The 16944-nt window shown below is 40.4% G+C and overlaps 1 protein-coding gene across 1 annotated transcript in view; it reads left to right on the top strand.

Moving 5' to 3' along the window:
- Positions 1 to 16944, top strand: part of TTC3 (tetratricopeptide repeat domain 3) — a gene marked incomplete at its 5' end in the record, with an annotated part of 72451 nt that overhangs the window by 34283 nt on the left and 21224 nt on the right. Inside the window, 10 exons of the mRNA XM_027786494.2 lie at positions 31 to 143; positions 2400 to 2526; positions 6603 to 6725; positions 6910 to 7011; positions 7694 to 7786; positions 8493 to 8557; positions 9966 to 10108; positions 12374 to 12688; positions 13485 to 13748; positions 14190 to 14236. Coding sequence (XP_027642295.2) covers positions 31 to 143; positions 2400 to 2526; positions 6603 to 6725; positions 6910 to 7011; positions 7694 to 7786; positions 8493 to 8557; positions 9966 to 10108; positions 12374 to 12688; positions 13485 to 13748; positions 14190 to 14236 — 1392 coding nt within the window. The remainder of the gene's footprint in view (positions 1 to 30; positions 144 to 2399; positions 2527 to 6602; positions 6726 to 6909; positions 7012 to 7693; positions 7787 to 8492; positions 8558 to 9965; positions 10109 to 12373; positions 12689 to 13484; positions 13749 to 14189; positions 14237 to 16944) is intronic.

Below are 16944 nucleotides of genomic sequence, written 5' to 3'. Positions count from 1 at the left end.
ACATATTTTTGTCTTAAATTTACTTTGAAGGCATTGACAAAGGCTGAAGACCAGTTTAAGAAAATAATTGAACAGTACCAGGAGGAAAGATTTGGTTGTTTGGCATACTATGGAATTGGAAAAGTGTACCTCAGACAAAACAGGTTGGTATAATACTTTCATTTGAGAAACCGTGATGTAGGGTTTTTTTAAATTATTCTTTGTTAATCACTGATTCATACATCAGACTGAGTTATTACAGCTTTAAGTTTGTTACTGCTAAGAATCTGATGGAAGCCGCTGAATCAAGCGGACTCCAGGGCATGGGGATATGACTGATCAGCACACCCCTGCAGTGGAGGAGAGTTCATAGATGAACTACAAAAAAACAATGATCTCAGGGAGAAATGTATCTTAAAGAAAGCTTAACTTATCTCAACACTAGGGAGACTGGAGGGTAACCTTGGTTTTAGATTAAGCAGCTGCACCAGTGAGTCATCTGGTTCCCTGAGATAATGTCTTCCTGAGGTAGCCAGACCAGCATGGGGGAGAGGAGGGGAGTGTGCATGTGGCTTAGCTGAACATAAAGTGCAGAAACTGGGTAAGTACTGATAAACTCAAGAGCAAAGGGCTTGAGCTGGCTTCAGCCCACGTATTCCTGGCGGTACTTCTTCCCAGCATCCTGATGGTAAACGTATAGAGACCGGTAACAGGAATCATGTTTGTATTGATTCGATAGTGTATTGCAATTGCTATGTTATGCTTGTGTTGTGATTTCAGTATATCACTGTATTGCTCTACTTAATCAAAATCCCCTGTAATGGGTTGACTGGCTGCCAGATCCTCATCCAGCTGTGTTCCCACTCCCCCTTCTCAACAGAAGAGGGGGAGAAAATAAGACGAAAAAGCCCAGGGGTTGAGAAAAAGACAGGGAGATCACTTGCTAATAACAGTCATAGGCAAAACAGACTCAGCTTGAGGAAAAAGAATTTAATTTATTGTCTGTTAAAATAGAGTTGGATGGTGGGAAACAGTAAAAATCACCTTTCCCCTACCCTTCCTTTATCCCAGGCTCAACGTCGCTCCCTCATTCCTGACTCCTCTGCTTTCCCCTCCTCCCCGGAGCTGCCCAGAGGGATGTGGAATGGGGGTTGTGATCGGTCTGTAACAGCTCCTCTCTGCTGCACCTTCCTCCATGCCCTCCTCCCCTGCTGCTGTATGGGCCCTCTCCGCCAGCCCGAGTTCCTCTGGGGCATGTCCCCCTGCTCTAGCAGGGAGCTTCCATGGCTGCAGTGCAGATACCTGCTCCAGCAGGGTCCTCTCAGGCGCTGTAGGAGAACGTGTGCTCTGTGCCTGGAGCACCTCCTCCCCTCCCCCTTCTTACCTTGGTGCTTGAAGGGCTGTTTCTCACACTTTGTTTTTTCCTTACTCCTCACAGCTGTGCAGCAAGTTTTGTCTTTTCTTACCCATGCTTTCCGTGAGGTGCCACCATCTTGCCTGAGGGGCTCAGCTGTGCCCCGTGGTGGGTTTGCTGGAGCCAGCTGGGGTTGGGGCAGCCCTGGCCTCTCCTTGCAGAGGCCGCCCCTGCAGCACTGCTGCCCCCCCCCTCCCAGCACAACCTGGCCACATAAACCCAGTACAGTGCCAAATAAATAAGTTTAATATCAAACTGTAAACCCTTCTTATATGCAATATCTAAAAGCACCTGGTCAGAGTGTGTTGCAAACTCAGAGGGGATTCCTCCTTCCACAGGGTAGCCAGGTGCAGTCATCTGAGGCCCAGGAGATGTCTGTGTCCCAGTCCCACAGATGCAGCTCGTTTCCCTAGTTTTGACTCCTAGGCTGCATGTGTCCCAAAGGGGTGCATAAACACACACATGACAGCGCAGCTGAGCTGCCCAGACTACCCCAAGCAGAGCAGCTCCCATGTAAAACTCATTTAAAACATAAATATAGGCAGCAGAGTCCTGTGCCTCTTCCCTGGCTGATCAGGGTTGAAGGTCAGTCATGAACATACACATGTCCTGACTCTCTGTATTGACAGGCACACCCAGGGTCATGGGTCCCCTGAATGTCAGTGCAGCCTCTCAGCCTGCCTCACATCTGGACTCTGGGCAGGCTGGCTTACTGGCTCACGCCTTGAGTCTTTTATACTGAAGAGTCCTTAAACAGATAACTTAACGAACTGGTGGTCTGTTTGTTTCTAATAATGTTTTATTAATCTGGGCTCAGTGCAAACCCTGTGGGACTCGGAACTGACTTTACATAAAGCTACTGTGATGTCTTTACCTAGGTACTCTTTCATTCCACAGATCATATTCTTGCCCCCTCCTCCCCCTCATAAAGTAAATTGTGAAGAGTATGATACGTAGAAGTTACTCATATATGATTTGAATGTGTTGTACCTGTTTCAAACTTCAGATTTTCAGATGCACTCGATCAGTTCATGAAATCGCAAACAATGGTTAATCACAAGATTGTACCTGGAGTATTAACTTGGCCCACAACATCTCAGGTCATTGAAGAGACACGGATAGAGAATTTACAGGTATGTTTCAAAATAAAATACAAAAAAAAAGGGGAAAAAAAGGCATAAAAGGCAAAAAACCCCTGTTCTGTCAGATGGCCTTTCAAAAAAATAAAAAGGTTGTCATCCTCCCATCTTCCTCCCTGGCCCCCCGTTGTCAAGGCCAAACAGAAATGGGGGGTGAAAGGGAGGTTTCAGTCTGGAGCAGCCAGCACAAGTGCTGCTGCTCATTGTCTAGAGTATTGTCAGCACCGAGGCTTGGTCTTTGTAGAGCAGAACTCTGAGGACAAATTTGAGCATATGGGAAGCATCCCATTTACAGCACGAGGGTGGGGGCTCTGTATCAGGCTCTATGCTTGGGTATTTCCATTTAATAATACTGTTCTAATCTGCTCCAAGTGTTTCATTATGTGTTGACTTCTTAGTTGCACATTACTGAGCATTAAGTAGATGTATTATATACAGTGTAATGCTAGAGTGAACCAGCTAAAAATTCAAATTAGCAAAAATGTGAAGTTGAAAATTGCAGTAATCATGCTGTATTTAAAACCAAGTAGGAGAGTTTGACCATGTAGTTCTTGGTTGATGCAGTGGGAGTTGTATGGTAAAATTCACTCTTTGACTTGAAACATCTGACTTGTGGATCTGACACTACAAATTGCTTTCTCACACTCCACAGCTCTTTTTAATTATTATTACTGTTACTGTTTTTAAACTATAATTGAGTCACTGTTATTTGTTAAGGGTTTCTGGATAAACCATGCCATGAGAGGTAAGATGCGTGAGCTGCTCTGCATGGATGCAGTTTGACACAGTAGAACTTGCTAGGTTATTCAGTGTATGAACTTGGCTATACTATACTGACCTGCTTCATTTCTGGTAGAAGCAACAGTACTGTTGTTTCTGAAACCAAAACTGACCTAAAGATTTCTCACAGATCCCCAGCTGACACCACAGTAGTCTGGCCACAGTGATACGTTGGTGGTCTGGGACTTCTAGAGAATGTAATACAAATACCTGAAAGGCTGTAATTGGTGGTCTGTTTGTTTCTAATAACGTTTTATTAATCTGGGCTCAGTGCAAACCCTGTGGGACTCAGAACTGACTTTACATAAAGCTACTGTGATGTCTTTACCTAGACACTATTCAGGGAGATCTCTGTAGCTCCAGTGCAGAGTCAGGTCTGAGCTGTCCCTGGGAATGTACGTGATCCTGTAATCTGTGGCATAGGAAGGCATGGACCCCAAGTCAGTGAAGAAGTGAGATCGTTTATTGCATACAAGTGCTAGTTATATACAAACGCTTATCTACCCAAGTTCTGCCCTGGAATGTGCCAATGTGCATTAAGGCACCTGGGAATTTGTCTATGTGTAGCAAAGCAGTTACTTATTCAGAGCTGTTCACACGCTTGTGGTTTCGCTGCCAAATTTGTCTGCTTATCTGTACACTAACAGTTCTGCCAATTCAACCTTGTTTCTCTACAAGGTCAACTTATTTTAGTCCCTTACAATTCCCCCTTTTTTGTTAGTTGCGATAAGGCAAAGGTTGCATGCAGCTGGGTGACCATGACTTGATTCGTGCTATGGTCAAATAAGCACTGAACACAAAAAAAGAGGCATGGGAGACATAAAGCAAACATCAATCGGGCAGTTAAGGCGGTTATTATAAATCCTGCAATATTTTTGATCCACGGTCTGAAGTTTCCCAGCCATGAGAAAAGTCCAAAGCCATCCCACCCCTGGCTTTGCTGTAAATCTTTAAGGCTTTGAAGTTTTGTATGCTTGTGTGAATTGATTCAGAGTGGTCACTCAGATTCATGCAACACATCCCATCAAAGTCTTCACACCTGTGTCCCTGTGCCAACAATAAAAAAATCAATAGCAGCTCGGTTCTGTAGGGATGCATGACAGACAGAATCGATATCTGCTAATATACCTGAAAGAGCAGTGCTTGTAACATTACTTTCTTTAGCAAGCCAACAGCCTAATTTATTAAACGAGTTAAGGGCGTGTGCCGTTTGTACAGAGGAGATCAGAGAAGCAAAAACGCGTTGCGCTGTGTTCCAGAAATGAACCTGAGGGTTACGGTCTGCTGTGAAGCTTGTGCTACGCCGTTCTTGAAGGTCGTGCAGTTTCCATGCCCTAATGGCTAAATCACTGGGGTGAAAGAAAGAAAGTCTGTCAAATGTGCAAGGCCCTCCTGCTGCCCTGCTCGGAATTCCCATCCAGGCCCTGTCCCCACCGATCAAAAAGGTGTTGTTCAAAAGGCTTCCGGGGCCTATTGCTGGGTTTACTGTTCTAGGTGCTGTATAATTGCACCAGGTGGACTCAATCTGATAAACTGCTGACCTACTTGTCAGGTCAGTGCCTGTGCTGTTGAAATATGGCCTGCTAGTGTGATTCAGATGGAAACACGCTGATGCTTTTATGGTTCCCAATAGTTCCAGTTCTGAGAGAGCGGGAAAGTTACTGATTTTTATCAAGCCTTTTCCCTCCACGTTGTTCTCTTTAGACCATTGAGCACTTTCACCCTCTGTTAAGCGCCAGGGGCCGTCACGCCACCATTTTGATTCCCGGACACCAGGGTTGACACAAGCCCCCCAGTCGAGGCCACTATGCATAGCTCACAAAAATCAGACAACCACATCATATGTTGCATCGGGTGAGCACCATGTGAAGAAGGTGACCTCCAACTGTGCGGTGCGAGTGTATAAGATTCTGCCATTGCTTCAAGAAAGAACGTAGTGAACGTACTATGAATTCCCCTTTCCCACACTGCTTTTCTTGGCTCTTTGATAGCCTCATATTGCATAGGCTACCGTTCTGGAGGCTGATTTGGCTGATAAAATACTGGACATGCCACTGCGACTCCCAAACCCCCTTGTTTAAACGCTTCCTGCTTGCATTCCTGCCACCAATCCCCTGGACTCCCTTTCACCCTCCCCAAAAACACGGTCAACTCGCTGGGGGATGGGAGGAAGAAATCTGGTTCATTTTCCAAATCTGTAAGACCTGGATCAAAAGGGTTCTCAGTGTCGATGGAGTCATTGTACGAGTTGTCCTGTTTCCACATTTGGTTCTGTGCCATCAGGGCTGCTGCAACTGGTGATGGGAGCTTTGAGGGCAGAGGAGGTGCAGACAGGATCACCGTTGTTGATGGTGTGTTGAGAAGAGCCGCGTTGTCAGTGGAGTTTGCAGCCTCCCCTGGTTTAGCACTGTTAGTAGAATTGGTCGACACTTGGCGAAGGGTAGTCAGAATCTGCCACCAGGCTGACAAATGCTTTCCTGCAGCGAGGTCTCCCTCCATGGCAGCATCATACAATTGTCTGCCAGCTGCTTGCCAGGCAGTGATTTGCAATGTGCCATTAGGTAGAAAGTCCAACACTTGGTCATGGGTCCAAAGTTACTAGCTGTGGACCCATTGCGGCTTGTTGCTGAGCTGCAAGCAGCTGTCGCAATACATCCAGGCTGCACTGCTGATTTTGGGCTAACTTCCCTCCCATGGTTCCCAACTGCTCACCTCCTTCGTAGGTGATGGGTGCACACAGTCAAAGTTCCTGCGCCTCCTGGTTCAGTTGGGTGATGCCACCGGTTTGGGCTTTGTGAGCCTCCTCTTCAGTGTCCCCGCGCGGGCGCCGTTTGTGGTTATTGCTATATAGTGCTAGTGCAAGGTCAACTTATTCTAGTCCCTTACAGTAACCCAGATCCCAGGTGAGGCACTCTGAAGGGCTAGGGAACAGTGGTAATGAGCAGACGGTATCTGAGTAACCTGGCTCATCATTTTGGTAATAGAAAATTTACTTATCTCATGCATTTGGAATTGGTCAGCATGTAAAACATTGGTCCAAGATAAACGTGCATGCAGGGAAGCTAGGAGTACTTAGCTGATAGAAGTTCAAATGTGCTTTCGAATGTTTTGCCATAAAAGGACAATCTTCCGTAGCTTTCCCTAGAAAAGAATTGTTCTTTTGGTATTAGTCATCTGCTGTTCAGAAAGATGTGTGTTTCGCTGCAGAGTTCCCTAGAAGTTTGCAAGTAGATACTGAACATCTTCCTGGTTTCTGCACAATTTGTCCTATGTAATTTTATGTTTCTCAGTTGACTTTAAAGAATTGTATTGAAGAATGCAAGTTCCCTCCGGAACCAGATGCAGTTTGTCGATATCAGAAATGCCATGGCCACTCCAAAATCCAAATATTTTTTACAGACCCAGACTTTAAGGTAAATTTTTAGTCTAAAAGGGTTTGGGAAATAAAACTTTGTTTACATGTTTCCTGCCTCCTTTGATATTAGAGGTATCTGGAACACACCATCTTATCCTATCTACTGTTAAGTTGTGCACTGGTTTCTGTTGTGGTGTTTGTTTTTTTTTTAATGTTAAATTCATACTATTTCTCAATGTTAGGGTTTTATACGTATTACTTGCTGTCAGCAATGTAGAGTGGAGTTTCATATCGGCTGTTGGAAAAAGTTGAAAACAACAAACTACAGTGATAAAAATGATAAGGTAAGAGCTGTGTCAGACTATAAGCATATTTTTTTTCTTTTAAGTCAAGATTATAGCATTCCTTTTGGTTTGTGGTAAGTGCAGTGCTACAGCCTTGATGTTTCACCTGCATGACGATGACAGGAGGAGACACAGGAAAGAGTAGTCTCTTGCTAAACTGACTGATGAGCGAGTATGGGTGAATCTTGCTGTTCTTTACAGAAGAAAGACCTGTCTGTGTGAAGGCTTAGTATGCTTAGCCTGTTTCCCTTGTATCATTTATGTCCTCCCATATGGAAGTTTTATTCCTTCTACAGTCTTGAGGTTGAAGCAACAGTTTGACATTGAGAATGTCTAAAGGAATTTTACAAAATACAGTATCAGCAGCCAATATAAAATTAAGGGAAATCCAGGCAATGTATGAACTCATAAAAGAATATTCTTAAACTTGACTCTTGAACGTGAAGTTGGAGGGGTTTTGCCATACCTTTGGGAATAACAGCTGTATGCTACAGATCTAGGATCTTTTTGATTTGCAGACCTTGGCCAAGTCAGCTGTCACGTGCTTTCGTCATCCAGTAAGAGTTTAGGATTGTGCTAGCTTTAATTACCTTGGTTGTCTCAAATTAAGAAACTAATCTGTATAAGAACATAGGTTTTGAATGCATTTAAATGTCTTTGTGTGTCCCATTTTCTCCTGCAGGATTTTCTTCAAGAATTGTGTATCACTCCTGATTGTACAGGCCTTATTTCAAAAATAGTTATTTTCAGTTCTTCTGGTCTGGTAAAATGTGAAGTAAGTAAATGTTCATATAAAATATGAAAATAATATTTAAATTTTTCACTGTGGTAAAGGAAATAAAGTGAAGTTGAGAATGTAGCTGCAAACATAGAAGTAATATGCTGTCTTAATCACAGAATCTGAACATTACGTAGGAATATTAATTACCTGTTCTCTTCTTACCTGGTCTTCTGGTAGAGCAAGCATTGCCTTATGGTATTGGTTAGAACTGTCATGTATAGGAACCAGAGATTCGTTTTATATTTAGTTTGTGTGACATGAAAGGAACTGTGTTAGTTTAAGTCAGAGCTGTTCTTGCTAAATGAAATGATTGTATTGGAAGAGTGTTGTTATCCTCTACAGAGTCACAGTAAGATGGATGCATCTTCCCAGGGCAGTATTGATCTGCGAGAACCAAAAAAATGATTGTCACATTTGCTTTCTGTCCACTGGTAGAGCAAAATAGCCTCCAGTTCTTCCTGACTTTGTGTTATCTTTCAACCTGTCTTTTCTGCAAATAAAGATGTATTGCTATATACGAGATTGTAGGAGTAGGGGGTAACTTTAGGTAGACCTTCAGTAGGCTGCATATGGGCTGCATTATCTCTTTCATAGTATTACTTTTACTGCTTTCCAAAGCATCAAATATTCCTAGGTTTGAGTACAGCAATGTTGCATTGTAACCCAAATTTAATTAATATGATGTCACTTATTTTGGTAGTTTGAACAAAAAATCACAAAACCTAAGGAACCACCAGGAGGCTGTATTAAACAGAAATGTTCAAGGTAAGCTCTCTGCTGTTTAAAACTAGGTTGAATCAATTTGAGAACAAAACAGTTTCCTCTAGGATTCGTTTTCATACCTTTTTTAAAGAATTGCTAAAATCCTGCAAATACTTTGGAAAGCTATTCTTGCCCTTTGCCTCTGATAAACTAAATAGTCTGGTAAAACACATTATATTCCAATTATAAAATCATTTAAATTAACTTGTAAATGAAGATACAGAGCTACAGACTTATAACGTGAGCACAGGAGGGCGTTAACTGGTATTACTGAATAAGTTATTGGTTACTCTCTACTGGTCATACGATTCTTTAGAAAAAAAAGTATCTGTTTGGTAACAGGAAGCTTTTCAAATATACAGGATATGAGTTGATGCAGATCTGATTCCCCACACATCTGTATTGAGGGATGAATTGTCCATTGCACCATTGACTTCCCAGCAATTTGAACCAAGAATTTTTGAATATAAATTGTGGCAGTCACCTTTAAGTTTTCTATACTTGGAACCTAGTTTCATTGTGAAATATGCAGGCAGGGAAGTAACATGTTTTTTGAGGAGAGTGTGATTTGGAGGCTGTGTGCGGACCTTGAGGACTTGTTTCTTTTGCTCTCCATACATGTATTTAATTTGTACTAAAATACTTAACAATTAGAAAAGAACAGGCATTTGTTACTCTTCTGAATGGATTGAGCGTCTTAATTACTCAACATGAAAGTCAAGTGTACTAGATTAGAGTACCACCTCTCTTTGCAGTCTGAGATTGCAGGCATTGTTCTATTCCTTCCTCTTGCTAGAGGGAAGAAGCTCATCAAGGTTTTTAGCTGGATGGGAGAGGAGGTATTGCTGTGTGGCCCAAGTTCAGCACCACTGTTCCACAGAACTGACTATCTAACCAACTTTGAATGTTTTGGAAGTGTGAATAAAAGCTGGATGTAATGATGTAATGATGTATTTCAGTTGTTGATGCATGTACCTTTGACATATAACTTGAGTTTACACTTTTTGGTCAAGTAAGGTTATAAATAATGAGGAATCACACTGAGAGGATAGAAAAAATTGATTTTTAAATGTTAAGGAAATCAAATGTTAGTATTTGGTTCAAAATGCTGAGTTATAAGTTAAGAAAAAAACCCTGATAGTATTTAAGTTAATCCTAATTCAGACATCTTTAATGGGAGTAAAAGTTATTGCATCTTGAGGATATTTTACACTTACATACTTGATCTTTATGAAACTTCTATGAAATTTTGTGGTCTCCAAACTTCTAAATGAAAACTAGCTTTATTATAGTTGTACTTCTCAACATAGTATTTTATAGAATGGAGCTTACAGCTATTGTAAAACATGAAGAATAACTGAGATGGCAACTTACCTGAACTAACGTAAGGCTCACTGCTTAATTTGTTCAGTCTTAGGAAGTTAAAGATTAAACAAGAGAAAAAATTACAAAGAAAACATGCACGAGAAGAGGCACAGAATTCTGCTAAAAAGAAAATAGAAGAAAACCAGATGGGAAATGGAAATGAACCATCTCAATGCAGTGATCACAGTGGTATGTGGAAGTATAGATTATTGTTCTAAGTTATCATGAGGTAGCATAATTAGCATTCTGAATGTCCTAAGTCAAATTATAGTAGAATACTAATGTGGGACATAATTCCCCTCTTAAATTTTACTTAAAATTACTTTTATTTTGGTTCTGGTTTTAGTTTCTAAATACTATAAGGTGTTAGCATATGGTTAAGTTTGTTGTAGGAAACTTTTATTCTTGCTTCATTGTTCACAACGAAGCAGCCTGAAGAGGGCAAAGGCTCCAATTCAAAGTTAATCTATTTAAAAGTAGTTTCAGAAAAAGCTTTATGCCCAGCAAGTTAGGACGCTGCTACAGGGAAAAAGAAAAAAAACAAACCAACCCCAACTGCATCTCAGTTAAAGAACAATACAATATCTGAAGCCCAGGAACTGCAGTGACTTGAGTAAGTATATTTGAGAGGATTGGGGAAGATAAAATACTTCAACCTGTAAGTATATAGTTAGATAATGCTTCAGGTTTTGTGTTACAGTTATGTTGCTCTGCAGTGCTGCCTATTTCGGAGGTGTGAACTTCCACTGCATTTTGTATTGGGGCAAGCTATAGTGCAAAGAAAAATGGATGTGTTTTGTTTGGGTTTTTTGTTTATTTTATTTTTGTCTGCATTGTTAACTTCAAAATAGTGCTCACATTGATTTCCTTGTAGAATTTGGTATTAAATACCGAGGGCACTTTTTCATCTCGTACATGCCATATTTGGAGTTCTCCAGAACCCTGTTGCCTGTTCAGTGGCATATCCCAGCACCTTCTCTTAAAAAAGCTCTCGGGTGCTACTCTTTTTAGAATTTTTTTCTTAATCATTTTGTTTGAGAGTGGTCCCTTCCAATTAGCACCATAGTTTACTATTTTTGCTTCCATGTGGTTTTCTAAAATCATGTTCAATTGGGTTTGTGTTGGGGTTTTTTTGAAATCTAGGCTGTCTGCTTTTCAGTGGCGTATCTTTAGTTCTGGTCATTGGATCCACTGCAGGTCACTGAGTTACACCTATGTGACTTGGCTGTCCTAAATGCCCTTAAAACTTCCAAGAACTAAAAATGCCTTTGGTGTGACAAACACACTCACCCTGAAGTACTGTGGGTAAAAGTTGGGACACTGATGCAAGAATATGTCAACATGAAGCAACACATTTCAGAAAAATGTGCGTTGGTGTTGGCCAACCCTTTTTATCTGTCATGATTTAATTCTGTAATAAAATTGGAGTCTTGCATGTCGTTGGAGACAAGCTATCTATTACCCTGGAGGTTTTTTTGGCTTGGGGAAATTTTGTGAGGAAATCAAAAACACCTGATTTAATCTCCCAAACTTTCTGAGAGGCTGAGAGGCCAATTTCAGGGGTTAGCTAGATCACAAAGAGGTTTTTTTTTTGTTTTGTTTCATTAGTAGCCATAGCTACCTTTTTAAATAAAAACAAATCTGCTTGTTAATTTGGGGGGGAAGTGCAAGTGAGAGGAGCACTTGTTTGTATGCATTTTGCAAGATACAGAGGTTTTTAATGCAGCCTCCTGCAGGATAAAATCAGGCATGGCTAGCACCTGTAGAGCTCATTGAATCCTTTAGTAAGCTTCTAACTGTTTGTGTTACAATGCTTAATTATTCTGTGTGTATGTAGTGTCTGGGGTTTTTTTTTTAATTTTTTCCAGACCTACATCTTTTGACTGTAGTTACTCTCAGTTAAGCTGTGAAAGTGGCATTCTATAAATGTGTGGTCTTGAAGAATAATGGAAGGTGAAGGCTGATATGAGCCAGTTATCTTTTTCATTCTAGTTCCACAAAGAACCAGTGGCAGGGTCAGGACAAAGGTTTGCTTCTAGGTATATGCTCAGGCATTCAGAAGTGTGCCCTTGCTATGAGAACTGATGCTCGGGGGAGTTCTGCCTCTGCGTGAGGGCTGGCATGCAGCCCACATAGATAAAGCTCTATAGACAATTGCTGGAAGCTACTATTGCTAGCTGGTATTTTTTTTTTCCTTTCTGAAATCTAGTAAGGTGCTAAAGATTGTTTGTGTAAACCAAATTTAAAACAATGTTTTACCAAATTCATAATGCTAAAGCTAGTTTCTGTGAAAAGTTCTATACTTCCTGTAATTTTCAGTGTCGTGATAAAGCAAATAATGAGAAACACCACTTTAGGCCAAATTATCTGTACTTTAAAGTTGGTGGTTTTAATTGTGGTAAACAGACATGTAATCTTCTTTTGTTTGTTGTTTTTTTTTAAATCCCATTATAGGTAGTGTTCAGGATTTATATGATGGTGATCGAGTCCTGCAGCATATCAGTCTAAATGCTGAGCAAATAAAAACAGCTGTTTACGATGCTTCCAAACTATTAAAGGAATTACTTTCATGGTTTGTAATCAGTGAGGAGGATTACATGTCATATTCCAAAACTAGTAGCACGTCATGTGAAGTGATGGAGCAGCTCATCAGTTACTTAATTCAAGAAAAAAACAGAGTAAAAACAAGGAGTTTTATCCATGTGCTGAGTGAACTGGAAGAAGTGGATCCCAAACTACACAAGTGGCTTAAACATCTTAACAACTTGGGTAGGCTATATGTTTATGTAATAGCAGAACACCTTACCCTAACATAGTTGTTCAGTTTACAGATTAAAAGATAACCTCTCTGTTTTCCAGTCTCACTTTTCTAACTTTAAATGGTAAAGCTTTCCTCTTTTTCATTTACTTGACCCTTAGCCAGGATTTCTAGAGAAGCTTGACTATTGGTAACACAGAAACAACCTCTCTTGTCTCTGCAAGCAAAGCATTGGCAGGGTTTTGTCCATGTAAGAAAGAGAAAATTGAACAGATTGATTTTTATAATGTCTTTAAATTCCAAAGCAGGCTTAAAGAATACTTGTATAAATTTATTTCTGGAAGGTAAATCATTGGGGGGAGTGGTGGTGTTTGTCATAAAAGTTGAGCTGATTGTGTGATTTGGAAGTAATTTAACTTGGTGCTCTTTGGTAGCCTTGCCTTGCTGTGTAGTTTCCTGTTGAATTTATAATTGGATGAAGGCAGGAGTTTGGTTTTGCAGGCAAAATGGATGTAAGATGCCAAAACCTTGGACAAAATTTGGGTTCTTAATTCTCTTCTGTTGTGTCCATGTCCTTTGAGGAATTTTTATAGATTTATTATGCTAATAATAATTTGGTGTTGACTAAGAGTAAAATTTACCATTTTTGTTAGCATTTTCAAGATACAAAAGGTTTTACATAATCTGCTTCAGCTACTGTATACTTCATTTCTAGAACAAACTGTTCCTCTTTGAAGAGGAATATCCCACTGTAATCACTAAAACTCTGAAGCCAGAATGAAATGGGTTTTTTTTCATCTCTTTTAGGTCTGACAGCTACAAAGAACTTCCTTCTTCAATATGGACAGTTTTTAAAAGAACTTGACCTTTCCGTTTTAACCACCCTCTGGAATGAGAAGTATGGTAGTAAATTTGACTATGTGACAACTAGTTCTGAAGACAAAGAAATTTGTGATTATTTCTTAAAACCACCCTTAGAGAAAACCCGTTGTTTTATATGGCTGTTAGAAGACAACAGAGAAGACTTTCCATTTCTTCATCAAGCTTTAGATGAATTCTTTGATAAAATGGGTGAGTGTGCAAAAGTCATCGTTCTTGCAAGCATTGTATTTTGTCTGGTTTTATACCACATTTGATGGGCTCTGTAAAAGGCCAAAACCTCAGCAAACTACTAACTGCCTTATTATATGGGATCCTCTGTGTTCAGTGCTTAAAAGGCGATGTAGCCTCAAAAGGCAAGCCACCCCTTTTTAGGTTACATTCTGCTGTTTTTTCGTCTGCCACAACCAGCAAGTGAGTTTACTTTAATGCATGTATGATGTCCGATCACAGTAAGTATGTATCTTTCAATTTAAGCATAAAGATTCTGCGTCTACAGCCTTTGAGATGTTTTGGTAGTATTTGATAAAGGATTATAATAATTATTACTGTAATTTCATAGCTCACAATTCTAAGTTACATAATGTATTTGTATTTCCATTTATGAATGTGATTTTGTTATCCTTTCAATAGATGACCCTACCATTATATTAAAGAAGCAGGGAAATGAAAATATATTGGTAAGTGAGCTTAATGTCTATTTGGTATAAGCTCAGAAAAGAAGTATGTGTTTGGTGTTTTAAAAATTTGCAAAAGCAAATAGGGATGTGCATCTCTGTTTATTTTACATCATCATAATTCAGACCTGATTAGAGATTTACTCTTTTATCTGGCCCCACTCCCCTTTTCTTAAAGCATTTGAAAACTGCTTAACATTTTTCTTAGAATTCTGTCAGTAAAATACTTGGGTTTTCTCTTTTGTTAAAGCACAAACCATCATGATACCTTTTAGATTATGAGCATTTCAAGGATGCAGTTGAGGAAGTCACAGTGAAAGCAGATGAGAGTACACTGATGTGCTGTATCACCTCTTTTGGATAGGGAAAATAAGGCAAATAAGGTGCATGGGAATAGCATTTGCATATTACTTGGTAAGAGCAGTTTGGTGTTAACTTTAAAAAAAAGTCTCTGAAAATATCATTAGGAAAATTAATTCTAAAAAATGCTTATTTAACAGACAGACTCTTACTAACTTGAAACTGCATATTTACCATGAGAACTGAACTTGAAGTGTGATTCTTCCTTGAGCATCCTTAACTTGAATCTGCATAATTTTGTATACTAATTGTACTGTATATTTTACAGTCATAAGCAACAAATGGGAACATGGTATAACCCAGCTTTACCTTCAGATGACATTAAATTGTAAGGCTGGAATTTAATGTTTGTTCCACTAATAAGCAAAGTAAATTTGGAGTGAGTTAGACATATTTTGCATTTGTTTGTTAAAATTTATAGATGCTTTTCAGGTTCAACCCATAAGTCTTCAAGTGTACATCATTCTGAATCACTTTTTCATTAGTATCTTAATTAAAATCCATTCTAATTGGCAGAAGTATGTGTATTTTGGTTAATTATGTTTGAGGCACTCATTTAGAATTATTCTGGTGTGCAGATAAATTTATCTGTACAAATCCAAGATGTACTTTTGGTAGAGAATAAATCTTTAGAGTTAATTAATATACATGTTGAAAAAGCAAAGAATTCCACATTTTATTATTTCGTGAATTGGAAATCCAAGGATGAAATCACAAAATCATTTAGGTTGGAAAAGACCTTTGAGACCATCAAATCCAATTGTTAACCCAGGACTGCCAAGCCCACCACTAAACTGCCTTTAAGCACCACATCTACACAGTTTAAGTGCTTCCAGGGATGATAATTCCACCACCTTGCTGGGCAGCCTGTTCCAGTGCTTGACCATCCACCATTTCAGTGAGGAAATTTTTCTTAATATCCAGTCTAAACCTCCCCTGGTGCAGCTTGAGGCTGTTTCCTCTTGTCCTGTCACTTGTTATCTGGGAGACGACCCACCCCCAGCTGTCTACAGCCTCCTGCCAGGCAGTTGTAGGGAGCAGTAAGGTCCCCCCTGAGCCTCCTTGTCTCCAGGCTAAACAACCCCAGTTCCCTCAGCCGTTCCTCATAAGCCTTGTGCTCCAGACCCTCCACCAGCCCCGTTGCCCATCTCTGGACACGCTCCAGCACCTCAATGCCTTTCCTGCAGTGAGGGGCCCAACACTGAACACGCCATGCCAGGTGCGGCCTCACCAGTGCTGAGTGCAGGGGCACGATCCCTTCCCTAGTCCTGATGGCCACGCTGTTTCTGATACAAGCCAGGATGCTGTTGGCCTTCTTGTGTTGAATCTCACACAACTGGCTTCAGCCAATTGATCCAGCCTGTCCAGACCTCTCTTTAGAGCCTTCTTGTCTCAAGCAGACCAACACTCCCACCCAGCTTGGTGTCATCTGCAAACTTACTGAGGGTGCACTCGATTATCTTGTCCAGATTGTCGATAAAGATATTAAAGAGGACTGGCCCCTGTGCTGAGCCCTGGGGATTAGCACTTGTCACTGGCTGCTGGCTGGATGTAACTCCATTTACTGCTGTTCTTTGGGCTCAGCTGTCCAGCTAGCTTTTTGCCCAGCGTACAGTACACCTGTCCAGGCCATGAGCAGCCAGTTTCTCCAGCAGAATGCTGTGGGAGATGGTGTCAAAGGCTTTACTGAGGTCCAAGTAAACATCATCCACCCTTTCCCTCCTCCTCTAGGCAGGTCATCTTGTTATAGAAGATCAGGCTAGTCAAGCAGGACCTGCCTTTCATAAACCCGTGCTGGCTGGGCCTGATCCCCTGGTTGTCCTGCAAATGAAAGCCATTACAATAAAACTATTCTATTTCAGTGTTACTTATATCCTAAAATAAAGTTAGTAAGTTCCTGTTAGTAGCATTATGTTAATTTAATCACAATCCTATCAAAAAGTGAAGATGCATTTTATTTCCTTCATCTTTGCATATCTTAGAAGACTGAAGTGGCCAGAACATTTGACAGTTCTCTTGGCCTCTGGTTCCCCATGCAAAACTTTGTTGTGTGGGGTGTCACAGCTCTTTAAATACATAATTTCAGCTATAAGTAATGAGTAAGCATCTGAAATACTGGAATGATAGAATATTGCAGTTTTAAAAATCAATGTTCTATGTGTTTAAAGAGGAAAATGATGAAAAGGACCCAAATGGATAAAGTCTTACAAAGCTCTGTTACTGTTTTCCACCTGGGGATGGAGTGGAGATAAAGATTGCATACGTCACCTTGTAAATCTTGCTAGTCAAGCTAGAATGAGAATTTGAATATGAAACTTTTTAAAATTCACTTACTGATTTTGGAAATGCAT

The sequence above is a fragment of the Falco peregrinus genome, chromosome 4 (genome assembly GCF_023634155.1).
Source record: "Falco peregrinus isolate bFalPer1 chromosome 4, bFalPer1.pri, whole genome shotgun sequence".
Lineage (NCBI taxonomy): Eukaryota > Metazoa > Chordata > Aves > Falconiformes > Falconidae > Falco > Falco peregrinus.
Note: the sequence above shows the minus strand (reverse complement) of the source record. Positions and strands in the feature narration are given on the sequence as shown.